The sequence below is a fragment of the Vitis riparia genome, chromosome 7, assembly GCF_004353265.1.
Source record: "Vitis riparia cultivar Riparia Gloire de Montpellier isolate 1030 chromosome 7, EGFV_Vit.rip_1.0, whole genome shotgun sequence".
Taxonomy (NCBI): Eukaryota; Viridiplantae; Streptophyta; class Magnoliopsida; order Vitales; family Vitaceae; genus Vitis; species Vitis riparia.
Genome location: NC_048437.1, coordinates 1582463 through 1597132, shown reverse-complemented (window position 1 = coordinate 1597132; position 14670 = coordinate 1582463). Strand labels below are relative to the sequence as shown.

The window sequence follows — 14670 nt, the reverse complement described above, 5'->3', positions numbered from 1 at the left end:
TCTTTCCGAAGAATTAAATATGAAGGGACAAATTCAAAATAAGTAACAAATATTAATTTGGGGATTAATTCAAAAACTACACATTTTAGATATTTTCATTATATCTCAATTACACATAAAATTTCTTTCAATTTATTTATTCTACTTACTTGATGCAAGAAAAATATGTGGATGTGATATTCAATTTTTAATAATATAATTTGATGTTGTCTTTAGTATAATGCATAGTACAAGTTGAAAAAAAAATGTGGATTTGATATTATTATTTAATTATTATATTTATTAGATGCAAGAAAAATATGTGGATGTGGTAATAAATTTTTAATAGTATACTTTTCTCAATAAAACAAAAAATATCATTTAAATGATTTTATTTACTTGGTGCAAAAAAACTATGTGATATTTATATCAATTACATGATGATTTTAGCATGACATGTAATAAAGAAGATTTTCAATAGCCTATCATTGGATGAACAAATAATAGAAACATATTGAAAATGATTTTAAATAATGATTTTACCGTCATATGTCATGCGTTAAAATTTAAGGGTATGGAAACAAATGATTAACACAAAACACACAAACAAAGAACAAAATTAATAAAAAGAAAAACTTATACGTGACAAACACTATCCTTGAAATAGATCCACTTTCCTCGAAGACGAACTCGGTGCACTAGAATACTAATGGTCTATTTCCATGATTTAATAGTCAGATCTCGCATTGGGTGCAATCTATAAGCGAGATGTGTACAATTCGGGTTTTTTGAATAAATTCCTCAAAATAAATATATGAAAATACTATTTTTCAAAAAGTATTTTTTGTATAAAGAGAGGTGACCTGCCACTAATACAGTCCCAATGAGAAGCTACTTGTAATTAGAAGATGACACAAAGTGGAAGGCGATTCTACTTATAAAATGAATAAGACTCCATTAGCACAATTTCAATAAGACTCTTCCTAAAAATATAACACTAATAGAATAAAAATAAAATAAAAAATAATTACACTTTCCAAAAAAATATAACTCATAGAATAAAATAAATTAAATTAAAATTAATATCCAAAAATAAAAATAGAAATTATTTACACTCTTCCTACGTCACGTGAGTGTCACACCTCTTTAAATTATTTTTAAAAATTACCAAACATGTAATTTTTATCATAAATCGTTATTAACCCTTTCGAAACTCTCACACGGTCTAACAAAGTAGGAAACCTTTTTGATACGTCGATCCAATCATAAGTCGGCATGGGCCGTCTGAGCAATAATCCCAAATCGGTGAAAATCCAAGTACCACAAGGGTATTTTGGGAAGATCGAAATCAGATAAAAATGGGACACGGTGGGAACTTCCAAAAGGCATGCCGTGTTTCATGCAACAAGAAAAATCGCGCCCTCTTCCCTCCTTTGTTTTCTTCAACCAACAACCAACTCTTATATAAAGTCTCTTCCTTTTCCTTCCTCGAGTCAGCTTCTCTCCCTTTACACCTCCCCAATCCCCTCCCTCTCTCTCCATAACCTTTTCATCCTGGGGGTTTTTCTTCAATTTCAGGTATATTTCTCATTTTTCTTTTTAAATAATTTCTATATATTCGTTCGATCCGTGAAATTAGAAGACAAAATGCTTGTGAGAATGTGATTTTTTTTCTTCATGTTTTTGTCAGTTGCGAGTTTCTTTGATTCGTGATTTTTTTTGAGGCATATTCTTGATTCTTCTTATTCTAAATTTTTTTAGAAGAATGCCTGTAAGAAGTTTTTTTCTTTGGGGTTTAATTTGAGGTCCTTTGTTGGATCTGATTTGAGAAATTGACAATTCTGGTTCTTGGTGAGAATTTGGGATGAATTGGCCCTTGTTTTCCGTCTGTTTGGTGGCGGAGAAAAAAAGGAGTGAAAAATAGCGTGATTTATTTTTCTTAACGATAAATTGAAGGTGGTACCATTTTTCGGCTTGCGGTGAGGTTTTTATTTCTTGCGAACCAGGAAAGGGGAAACGGTAGATCTAGGATGTTGTTTTCTTTCACTTTCCTGAATTTTCTTGGCGATCAGTCGGAGAATGGGGGCCTAAATTTTGTGCTTCTATTCGTAAACATAAAAGAATGTCTGTGAAAGCGATTTTTTGTTTATTTAATGCTGTTGGTTGGATATTGGAATTTATAGTTGGTGAAAATTTCTGATCACTTGGCTGCTGTGGTTGGCCGTTGTCCATTTGATTTCCGAAAAAATGTAGGAAGGGAAAATAATTTGAATTTTTACTTGTGTATTGATTGCTTTTCTATATTAATTGAAGTGATATGATTGTTTGGCTTGTAGTGCAGTTCTTTTTTCTTGGAAACCAAGAAAGGGGGAACGGTAGATCTAGCATTGTCTTTTCTCACTGTCCTGAGCATTCTTGGGGATCAAACTGAGAATGGAAGTCTAAATTTCATTTTAGTAGTACAATATATATTTTTTTCCTTTTTTAATTTGCTATCTGTTTTGGTCGTTAAGAAAATGTAGCAGAGGGAAATAATTTGAAGATTTTGGTTTTCTATTGACTATAATATGATAGGCTTGCAGTGAGATTTGTATTTGTTGGAAACCATTAAACATAAATGATATTGGCTTGTGTATGAGGCATGTATGTAGGCTAAGATGACTCTTAAGGTGTGAGACAAACATCTAATGGGAGCCCAAGACCTACTGTGTGAACCCTATATTACTTAAGCCTCAAGTGTGTGCCGTGATGCTTTCTTTGAGCCTCTTATCATAGTGAGCCACAGGGTGTATGCCTCAGGGCTCAGGTAGCTTGGTGAAACCCTAATAATTTCATTTTGAGCTATGGAACTTAATGCAAACTCTTTGTTCTGAAATTCCATAGGGAAGGAATGTTACTGTTTGCTTTAAGTGCATATGGCCCAAAAATCAGTATTTGACATTGAGGTTGAATTGAAAAAACCATTAGTTTTGGGCCTAACAAGCCTTTCCTTCTTATAGTACTGAGTTGCAATTGTTTTTTCCCTTATCATGATTATCCGTACTTCTATTCCTTTTGCATTGATAATTCTTTAAACGCAAAGATGAATGGAGAATAATTTTTTGATTCATATTGCTACCATTACATACACATATTTATAGATACAACGGTCTAAATCCATTTAAGGGAATAACCTATTTACAGGAAATAATTCAAAGAATAAAATATTCTAAAGTATTCTAAAGAATAAAAAATATTCTAAAATATTCTCAATATAGATGATGCTTCCAAGTTTTCAGCAATGATCCCATCTTTCCATATAGCAGTGAATCTCCAATCTTTCCATATATTAGTGAATCTCTAATCTTTCCATACTCACCCTCAAGCTGGCTCCAAAATGTCTTTCATACCCAACTTGCGAGTTATGCTATCAAACTTTCCCTTGTGTCGCCTTAGTAAAATCATCTGCCAATTGTTCGATTGTAGGAATATAAGGCATGAATATCAATCCACCATCTAATTTCTCTTTGATAAAGTGTCGGTCAACTTCCACGTGTTTGGTTCTATCATGTTGAATTGGATTATGTGCTATATTGATTGTTGCTTTATTGTCACAATAGAGCTTCATAGGCATAGGACTTGTCACTTTGAGATCTTCAAGTAACTTTTTCAGCCATAAAAGCTTGCAAATCTCATGAGCTATAGCTTTAAATTCAGCCTTTGCATTGCTTCTAACTACCATAGTTTGCTTCTTACTTCTCCAAGTCACTAGGTTGCCTCTAATAAATCTACAGTAGCCTGATGTGGACCGTCGATTTGTAATACTTTTTGCCCAATCCACATCGGTATAAGCTTCAATCCGTGAGCGACCATGATTCTCAAATAGTAAACCTCTTCCAGGTTTTCCTTTTAAATACTTGATAATTCGGTAGGCTGCTTCAAAATGTTATTCCCCTGGTGAGTTCATAAATTGACTTACTACACTCACTGCAAACGTTGTCGAGTATGAGATGGATAAATGAGTCTTCCAACTAACCTTTGATATTGATCCCGATTCACCAACTTATCTACACTTGTTGGTTGTAGTCTATGATTGGGTTCCATTGGGGTTTTTGTTGGTTTGCAACCACGTAGACCAGTCTCCTCAAGTAAGTTAAGCACATACTTTCTTTGTGACACAAATATTCCCTTCTTAGACCTCGCAAACTCCATGCCTAAAAAATATCTTAGGGCTCCAAGGTCTTTAATTTCAAATTTCCTTGCAAGGAACTTTTTCAAGACCTCTAGTTCCCTTGCATCATTACCAGTAAGGCTAATGTCGTCCACATATGCAATGAGTATGACTATCTTACTCGTAATTGAGTGCTTGTAGAACAATGTGTGATTGGCTTGACTCTGTCGGTATCCATACCTTTTGATAGCCTTAGTGAATCAATCAAACCAAGCTCTAGGTGATTGTTTTAGTTCGTAGAGAGACTTCTTTAACCTCTAAGCATACTTTCAAAACCCGGTGGTAGGTCCATGAAGACTTCTTCCTCTAGCTCTCCATTTAGAAAAGCATTCTTCACCTCGAGTTGATGCATCAACCAACTCAAATTTGTAGCAAGGGATAGTAGTACTCGAATCGAATTAACTTTTGCAACAGGAGCAAAAGTTTACTGATAGTCAATTCCGTAAGTCTTGGTGAATCCTTTGGCTACAAGCCTTGCCTTGTACCTATCAATGTTTCCATCTGCCTGGTATTTAACCGTAAACACTCACTTACAACCCACAGTCCTTTTATCTCTTGGCAGTTCAACAATTTCTTAGGTACCATTCTTCTTAAGAGCTTGCATCTCTTCCATGATTGTTGTCCTCCATTCAGTGTCACCCAAGGCTTCCTATATAGTTTTAGGCAGTGAAACACCAGAGAGATTAGAAGTAAAGGCTCTTTAGTTCTGAGAAAGCCTATGGAATGAGACATACTTTGCAATAGGATGCATAGTGCACGAACGTGTGCCCTTTCTAAGTGCAATGGGAACATTGAGGTCATGTGAAGCACTATCTAAACTACTAGATTTAGGATTTGAACTTGGGTTTGGTGAAGAGATACCTGTCTCATCTAGAGGGCCATCATTCGAAGGAGTTGCTTGGCTTATGTCCGGTTGTGACTCTCTATTCTGATCACTTTCCTTTGCGAGTAGACACGTAGCTCAGTTTTGAGTTTCTTTTTGTAGTGGTTCTCTCCTTGAATTAGAATCTATAATGCTTGGTACACTCGGTAAAGGCTGGACAATGGGTAACATTTTTGAGTAGGATTTTTTGTGGGTCACTTGGTAATGACACGGGTAAGGGTCCCATTTCTTCCCAAAAAGGATCTTTTCTCTCAAAACTATTGAGTTTCTTTTTGTAGTGGTTCTCCCCTTGAATTAGAATCTATAATGCTTGGTCCACTAGGTAAAGGCTAGACAATGGGTAACATTTATGAGTAAGATTTTTGTGGGTCACTTGGTAATGACACGGGTAAGGGTCCCATTTCTTCCCAAAAATGATCTTTTCTCTCAATACTCTCCTCTTGAAGATGATTTTTGGGGAAGTAAGGTTGGTTTTCAAAAAATGTCACATCCATAGTCATAATAAGTTTCTTTGAAATAGGATTATAACATTTTTTTTTGTGTTGGAGAATACTAACAAACATACACTTTTCTGACCGAGGATCAAGTTTAGAACGATTTTGTTTTTGGATGTGGACAAATGCAATGCATCCAAAGATTTTTAGAGGTAGAAAAGTAATGATGCAAATGTGTGGGAAGATGGCTAGTAATCTATTTAGAGGAGTGGCAAATTTCAAGACTCTAGTAGGCATCCTATTAATTAAGCAAGATGCCGTGAGAACAACCTCACTCCATAAATATTTTGGGAACCCCATAGTGAACATTATCGACCTAGCTACCTCAAGTAAATGACGGTTTTTTCTTTCAGCTATACCATTTTGCTGTGGAGTATCAAAGCATGTGGATTGATGGATAATGCCCTTTTCTTTAAAGTATCTACCAAGGATAGAGTTGAAATATTCCTTCTCATTATCAGTTCTAATAACTTGTATTCGAGTGTGGAATTGAGTTTCAATCATGGAATAGAACTCTTTAAACGCTCTCTCGACCTCAGATTTTTCTTTTAAGAGATACACCTAACTGACTTGGGTATGGTCATCAATGAATGTAATAAACCACTTGGTTCCAGTTATGTTTGTGACTCAAGAAGGTCCCCATGCATCACTGTGAATTAGGTAAAATGGTTTGGATTCTTGATAAGGATGAGACAAAAAATTAGCATGGTGATGTTTAGATAACTTTAACTTCGCATTGAAATATCAAAGGATTCAAATTTTTGAACAAAGTTGGAAATAATTGTTTCAAATAAGAAGAACTAGGATGGCCTAACCTATTGTGCCATACCATTATTTCATCTTTAACAGGAATAGAAATCACACTACTACTTTCAGCTTGAGCTTGTCCACCTTTGAGGAAGGGAAGTAATAGAGTCCATCAGTCATCCTAGCACCGCCAATCATCCTCCCCGAATGCTGGTCCTAGAATTCACAACAAGAGTCACAAAATTTTGCAAAACAGTTAGAATCTTTGGCTATTTTGCTAACTGACAAAATATTGCAAGAAAGATTAGGAATATGGAGAACAAATTTGAGAATTAGATTTTCAGAGATAATTATAGAACCTTTCCCTGCAATCAGAGACAAGCTACCATCTGCAATTCGAATTTTTAAGTGACCAGAACATGGAGAATAAGTGGTAAAAAAGTGTGACTGATTAGTCATATGATCAGATGCACTAGAATCAATGATCCATGGTGCTGAATTTAGGGAACTAGTGAATGCACTACCTGTTTGAGCCAAAGAACCAGAGGGCACACTTGAAAGTTGGACTTGATTAATCATTTTGTAGAGATGCTTGAGTTGTTCTTTGCTAAATGGAATCTCAGTTTCGGCAGTGGCTTGCATTCTGCTGCCATTCTTTTCTCCAGGTTTCCTTTCCTTCCAATTTGCTGGTTTTCCATTCAATTTCCAGCACTTCTCTCTAGTGTGCCGAGGTTTGTTGCAATAATCACACCATACCTTGGGCTTTTCATCAGGATTATTCAAAATCTGGGCTGTAGGTCTCTGATTGTATGCTGCTGCAACAGTTTTATTGGCTGGTGCAGTAGCATTAAGTAAATTCTCTCTGTTGGTCAATCTTTTTCCCATCATCACTCCCCTACGACTTTCTTCTCGTCTAACTTCAGAGAATGCTTTACTAATTGAGGGCAATGACTCTTTTCCTAGAACATGACCTCTCACTTCATCCAAATCCGTGTTTAGGCCAGCTAAAAATTCCATAACACGGTCCTTCTCCATGGTCCTTTGATATTGAGCACTGTCTTCAGCACATGACCATTCAAGGTCATAGAACAAGTCAAGTTCCTGCCACAAACTTTTCAGCATATTGTAATAACTTGTTACAGACATATTCCCCTGTGTTGTATTTCTGATCTTCGTTTTCAACTCAAAAACTTGCGAGGAATTGCCCAAATCTAAGTACGTCTCGTTCACTGCATCCCATAGTTGTTTGGCTGTGCTGAGATGCATATAAGTTTGGCTGATCTCTGGTTCCATAGAGTTAACGAGCCATGCTAAAATCATAGAATTATAAGCATCCCAGACATGGTATGTAGGATCATCATAATTCGGGGCCCGTTTTGTACCATTCAAATAGCTGATCTTACCTCTTCCTCTAATGAACAGTTTCATGGATTGTGACCACCACAAGAAATTCTGTCCATTCAGTAGATGAGTAGTGATATACAAGATTGGACTTTCAGCAATCTAAGTCAATGACATCTGACCATTCTGAGAGGTCTGAATGTTGGAGGAATCCCCCGAGGTTTCATCAGAAAATAATCCAGACATTGTAGAGGAATCGTTTAAGGAATTAAAAAATCTGGTATACAACCAGATTGAGAAAAGAACAAAAAAATCTGGAATACAAACCAGATTGAGAAAAAAAATCTGGTAGAAGACCAGATAAATGCTGAATTTTTTTATTTTTTTATTTATGAGTGATCAACCAAAAATCACTCAAAACTCCGTCCTAGGGTTTAGGGCGCCTCTGATACCATGAACACAAAGATGAATGGAGAATAAATTTCTGATTCATATTGCTACCATTACATACACATATTTATAGATACAATGGTCTAAATCCATTTAAGGGAATAACCTATTTACAGGAAATAATTTAAAAAATAAAATATTCTGAAATATTCCAAAGAATAAAAAATATTCTAAAATATTCTCAATATAGATGATGCTTCCAAATTTTCAGCAGTGAATCTCCCATCTTTCCATATAGCAGTGAATCTCCAATCTTTCCATTTAGTAGTGAATCTCTAATCTTTCCATATTCTTGTTTCTCATGAGTGATGATTTTCTTTGGTGGTCAGGTTGTTACGCAATCTGTTTGGTGCTGGATCTTATCAAACTTGTTGGCTGTGAAAAAGAACTGAGACTGATGTTGATAAATTAGGTTCATAATGATCGATTTGAGTATTTCACTCTTAAGGTTGCTAACTACCCCAGATGCTTATGGTCCCTCAGTGTTTGGATGGCTGATCACTGGTTCATTTGGAATTTTAGCTATTATATATGCATTTCTAAAATGGCAGAGAAGGACATCTCTGAATTGGATTAAAGCTGCTGCTAAAGCGAAGAAGAAAGTTTGGAAGAGGCTAAACGTTCCTTTATCACATCATTCATGGACTGAAGAATTTGCTTATGATGTGCAGCCATGTACATGCTCTGTTTGCTTGACTTCTCTGGTGTCCCCACAAACCTTAGGTGCAAAAGCAACACCACAGAATCCTGTCCACCGTTGTTCTGTTTGTGGTGTGGCAGCTCATTTCCACTGTTCTAAGTTTGCAGCCAAGGATTGCAAGTGTGTAGCACAAGCTGGTTTTGGCCATGTACAACACCAGTGGTCAGAAAGATGGATTGATATGGATGATAATTATGAGATGTCTGCTTTCTGTTTTTACTGTGATGAACCATGCGGTGTTCCTTTACTTGATGCTCCTACATGGCATTGCTTATGGTGTCAGCGCCTTATACATGTCAAATGTCATGCCAAAATGTCAGAAGAATCAGGTGATGTTTGTGATTTGGGTGCTCTTAGAAGGCTTATCCTTTCTCCAATCTGTGTAAAAGAAGTTGATGAAGAAATCACAAGAAGTAGAATGCTTAGTTCTATAACAGGAGACATTATAGCCTCTTCTGTTTGTGGGGAGATTAGAAGAAGACGCCACCGCAACAAACATGGAAGTGTGCGTTCTGTTAATGGTAAGCTGCAGAATACATCCCCTGCCAATACAGCACTGCAGTATGTGCTTAATGGACTTGCTAGTCTAAAGCAATCTAGCAATCAAAACAAAGACCCGATATTGAAGAGGGGTGGAAGGGTGCTCGGTGGAAAGGACACCCAGAATGGGTGGCAGAAAAAGGGCAGATCTGTTCCCTATGGTCAAGTTAAAAAGTATACACTGGTGGACTTGCCACAGGATGCGAGACCTCTCCTAGTCTTTATCAATACCAAAAGTGGAGCGCAATATGGGCCTTCTCTAAGGAGGAGGTTGAACATGCTATTAAATCCTGTGCAGGTGAATCTTTGAACTCTTAAGAAGCAGCAGTAATTTCTCATGGATTATATTGATCATTACTTTTCACCTTCAAAATCTAATCATTTATATTTAACATCTAGTTTCCTCTTTCTCTGTATTTAAGGTGGTATAAACAGAGAATAGTTGACAACATTATCATTTTTTTTAAATTGATCATATATTTTGTAGGGAATTATCTACCATTTTTTTGTGTGTATTTGTGATGGTACACACACACACAAGGCCTGAAAACATAATCTCTAGATGTTTTATCTAAGCAAATCACATGTTTTTCTGGGGGCATTAACTTTTATTATCTCCATTTTTGTGAGTGGGTTTGCCTGACAACATTATCTCTACATGTTTTGTTTAAGCAAATCACATGTTTTTCTGAGGGCATTAACTTTTATTGTCACCATTTTTGCGAGTGGGTTTCTGTGGATTCTGTATATCTAGTTTAACTTTGATATTACATTTGTATCGAATTGGATAGAAGAGAACCATAAGTAATGGATAAATTCAGGGCAATGATTATAAATTTTTATTTGTGTTCAGCTAAGTCGGAAAACTGCTATGGGTTCTTCAACTTTTTCTTGGCAGTATTTTCCTTCATTGAGTCTGTTCCAACTTGATACACATTTTACCTCTAGAAGGTTATAGCACCTGTTGCATTTGTACCTTGCCCCTGTGGATGGTTTCTTTATATAACTTGGTCCTAAAATGGGAAAATCTGTAGCAAGTTCAAGATGCTTGTTACACTTTCTACAGTTGGGTTCCATAGATGTTTTTTACTATGTATTTTTACTTGGTCCTATGGAAAGATAAATTTCTTTCAGATGACTTTTGTGCCTCCTATCTGGCATATTATCTTAATTCTAGGTTGTGTCTACAGATATCATTTTTCAGTATGCTATTGTCAGCTTTGAGATTTACAGACATACACATCACTGTTACTTGGTGATGGCATCACCACCTGCTGGTAAAACAGCCTTTATAGTGGTGATGGCATCACCACCTGCTGGTAAAACAGCCTTTATGGGCTTAAAGACACTCCCCAGACCAACTCATATACAAGCCAAAAAAATTAGGAAAAAGGAAAAAGGTCGTAAGAGGGATACAGCCCTGTGGAAGGCAGGGTGTCAGCAGTGCAAAGTTGAATTACAAAAAATCATGAACATTGATGACTTATACTGTGTCCAATTACAGGTTTTTGAACTGAGTTCTTCTCAGGGGCCTGAGGCTGGTTTAAATTTTTTTAGCAATGTTCAGTATTTTAGAGTTTTGGTCTGTGGTGGAGATGGTACTGTTGCGTGGGTCCTTGATGCAATTGAGAGGCACAATTTTGAATCACCTCCACCTGTTGCTGTTCTTCCTCTGGGCACTGGAAATGATTTGTCAAGGGTGTTACAATGGGGAAGAGGTTTCAGCACAGTTAATGGGCAAGGTGGCTTAAGCACTCTTCTGGCTGACATCAATATTGCAGCAGTTACTATGCTTGATAGGTGGGAAGTTAATATCCAAGAAGAAAGATCAGACAGTGATAGATGTAAAGTGCAATCCAAGTTCATGATGAACTATTTAGGTAATTTTGTTTTAAGTTACTATTTTTTGTGATTGTTTCTTGGACATGTTTGACCTGTTCAAATTTCTGTCATAGGTATTGGATGTGATGCAAAGGTTGCATATGAATTTCACACAATGCGGGAGGAAAAGCCTGAGAAGTTTTATAGTCAGGTAACAATGCTTCTGTGTTGGCATTTCATTTTGCATTTGTTTTTATGTAATAGTAATGGAATCCATGTGAGTGTCATTTTCTTTAAATTGTTCACTATCATTTTTTTCATCTATTATCTATATGATTTTCCAATATGCATTGTTCAATTTTACACCTTACAAAAGGCCAGAGTTTGATGAATGATTAATTGAACGTTTCCAAAGAATCAATGTATATGCTGCAATAATTTTGTAGGGTCCTGTTTCCCCATGGTGTTGCATTGAGGTGTTTAGTGAGTTGACACTGAAAAAACTGGATAAGATACTGAAACATTCTATTTAGGTTGAAGAGGCTTATTTCTTCAATTCACCTTATCTATGACCAGGAGTGTCTGCAACATTAAGGCAAATGCGAGTCTGTCTTTTCTGAGAATTTGGGAACTTGTTCACTCTTATCTCTGCAGATACTGAACTGCTTTTTATTTCTTACTGTTTTACTTTCTGGAAAAAGGTCTTTTGACTAACTAATTGAAAGATCTGTGTTCCCATTGATTCCTGTGCATGTTTTATCATTTGGCTGACTAAAAATGTCATGAACAGTTTGTGAATAAATTGCGATATGCCAAGGAAGGTGCAAAGGATATAATGGACAGAACTTGTGCAGACTTACCATGGCAAGTTTGGCTTGAAGTTGATGGAAGGGATATTCAAATCCCAAAGGTATGCAATAAGTTATATCTGATGGTCATTCATGTTATTTTGTTTTCATACTTCTCATGTCAATTATTTTCCAGGATGCTGAGGGCCTAATTGTGCTCAACATTGGCAGCTACATGGGTGGAGTTGATCTTTGGCAAAATGACTATGAGCATGATGATGATTTTAATCTTCAGTGCATGCATGATAAAATGCTTGAGGTTGTATGCATCTCCGGGGCATGGCACCTTGGCAAACTTCAGGTTGGAAATTTCTTACACTACCATGTATATGTTTAATGTGTTGGGTTATGTTCTCTGCATCTGGTTTAATCCTTGCTTTATGCATTATATGTAATTATTTCTTTATTTTGGTATCTTTTCCTAAATTCCTTCAAAACCATACTACATCTGGGTTATAGTTGTCAAATTCAGTATCAATTGAAGTAGTCTGTCTTTTAAACGTTATAGTGTACCATTTTGTACATTGTATCCCATTATATATGGTAAGAAACTTAGAATATTTAAATAATATCTTTTAAATTTTCACTATTTAAAAATAATAATGAACTGGCATTTTCATGAAATAAGAAAACATGGGAAAGATAGCCTGCCCCAACATTTTAAGAATCTTAAATTTGTTGAACAGCTACGGAGTTAAGCTCAAACTAGAATCTTTGAGCTTGAGCAGACCTCTAACAGTATACTACTTGGCTTAGCTTGACCTGTGTTGCAGCCCTATTTATGTGTATCACTAGTGATCATAGTTATTGAATCATACACTTATGAAATCAGTTTCCTAGTTTATTGTAACCTTGTGTTTATATTGCTAACCTCATAGAAATTTTGGAAAATAGAAAAAAATATTTTCCATGATTCTAAGAATTTTTTGCTTTACTATTAGAAAATGAAATTGACAATAGTTGCTGTAAATATTTATTGTTTATCATTCTTGTACTCAACTTCCCTTGAAGACTTCTGTTGTCTCATATAATAGGATAATCAGCATAAAGATTTCACACCACCACTTGCTGTGTTCTGCAGGTTGGACTTTCACAAGCCAGGAGGGTAGCCCAAGGGAAAGTCATAAGAATACATGCTTCCAGTGCTTTTCCCGTTCAAATTGATGGGGAGCCATTTATCCAGCAACCGGGCTGTTTAGAGATCACACATCACGGCCAGGTATCCAATGCTTTGATTGCAATAATGCATTTTGATGACATTAGTGATCATGCCCTGCACTGGGCCTCACAGGCTAGATGTGACAAAACACAATTAATTTCTCTAGTTACGTTTTAGAGCTTTGGCATACTGTTATTTTGTATTAACCTTGTCTCCCCTTCATAAGTCTCTATTGTACCCAAAACCCTCCAGTCCAACTCTCCCTTTCCCAAAATTTTGTTTACACAAATTTTCTGCAAATCCCACCCATTTCCACATAGTTTTTGCACTATATCATCGTTTAAGTGCACTTATCAAAGGCACAGGCTTGGCACTGAGCTTTTGTTGTCAGCATATTGTGATTAGTCACCCATATTTTCTAGTAATTGTTTCTAACTGCAACTAATTTTCGGTTTTGGTTCTTATCAGGTGTTTATGTTGAGGAGGGCCTCAGAGGAGCCTAGGGGCCATCCAGCTGCGATTATGACCGAGGTTTTAGTTGACGCCGAGTGTAGAGGCGTGATCAACGCAGCACAAAAGAAATTACTTCTGCAGCAGATGGCCCTCCAGCTCTCTTGAGACCAATCCCCTTGCCTTTACTTCATTCCTCACCCCAAATTTTGGCTTCTTCTGATAACGAAATCATTTTTTTTCACAGTTTCTGTGAACCAGAGGGATAAGATTTTGGCTTTCTCTAATCCCGCTCCCAACATTTTTTTTTTTTTCGGTTTTTTCTCCGGCCCCAAACTGCCTTTTGAGAAAGGTACAGCGCTTCTGTAAACATGAGAGACACTTCATAGATTACAATGATATTTTAGGCTTCATATCATTTAACTATTTTTCTTTTGTATCAAGTGATCGGATTGGTTCCTGGAAAATACTCCAATCTTCTGTACTCTGGTTTATGATCAAAACAACGTAACGTTGAAGTAAAAATAACGAATTTGCTTGGAAAAACAATAGGTTATATCAGAAAATATATGAAAAGAATCAGAATTTTGCAACAAAGAATGAACACAAACGATGCTAATTTTCTTTTGAAAGAGCTATTTCAATGTCTGAAAATTTGGCGGAATATATTAGGGGTGCAACTTAGGCGACTCGACCCCACTCAACCCTAAAGCAACACAACCAACCTTCACATAAACTCGCTAATATTGAGCTTCTTGAGGTGAAACACTTGATTTGGGTTTGGTGGATGAGCCCTAATTTCGGTAGTCAGCTTAATCAGATCTGATTTAATATTTTCCTTCTACTTTTGAATTTAAAAAGTGATTCATTTTGACATAGTTAATCCTTTAACATTTCAATTAGAGAAAAGTGGGTTTTGATTCATTAATAGGAAAATATATGGAAAAAAGAATCCTAAATTTTTTATATTGATATTATATTTATTTATTTAAAAATAATTTGAAATACATACACTTTTTTAATGAGTCATTTAATTATTTCCTAAAAT

General features: G+C 36.0%; 1 protein-coding gene across 1 annotated transcript; it reads left to right on the top strand.

Moving 5' to 3' along the window:
• The first annotated feature begins 1397 nt into the window (after positions 1–1397).
• On the top strand, positions 1398–14089 carry LOC117918896 (diacylglycerol kinase 2). Its single transcript, XM_034835867.1, has 8 exons — positions 1398–1557; positions 8434–9642; positions 10849–11224; positions 11300–11376; positions 11956–12075; positions 12150–12314; positions 13095–13232; positions 13641–14089. The coding sequence occupies exons 2-8, from the start codon at positions 8524–8526 to the stop codon at positions 13788–13790; spliced, it is 2145 nt and encodes a 714-aa protein (XP_034691758.1). The 5' UTR covers positions 1398–1557; positions 8434–8523; the 3' UTR covers positions 13791–14089.
• Positions 14090–14670: the final 581 nt, after the last annotated feature.

Coding starts and splice junctions, on each gene's coding strand:
- LOC117918896 (XM_034835867.1), top strand. CDS start 8,524: ATGATCGATTTGAGTATTTCACTCTTAAGGTTGCTAACTACCCCAGAT. Junction 11,225..11,299: donor GTTCATGATGAACTATTTAG/GTAATTTTGTTT, acceptor TTTCTGTCATAG/GTATTGGATGTGATGCAAAG. Junction 11,377..11,955: donor CTGAGAAGTTTTATAGTCAG/GTAACAATGCTT, acceptor TGTCATGAACAG/TTTGTGAATAAATTGCGATA.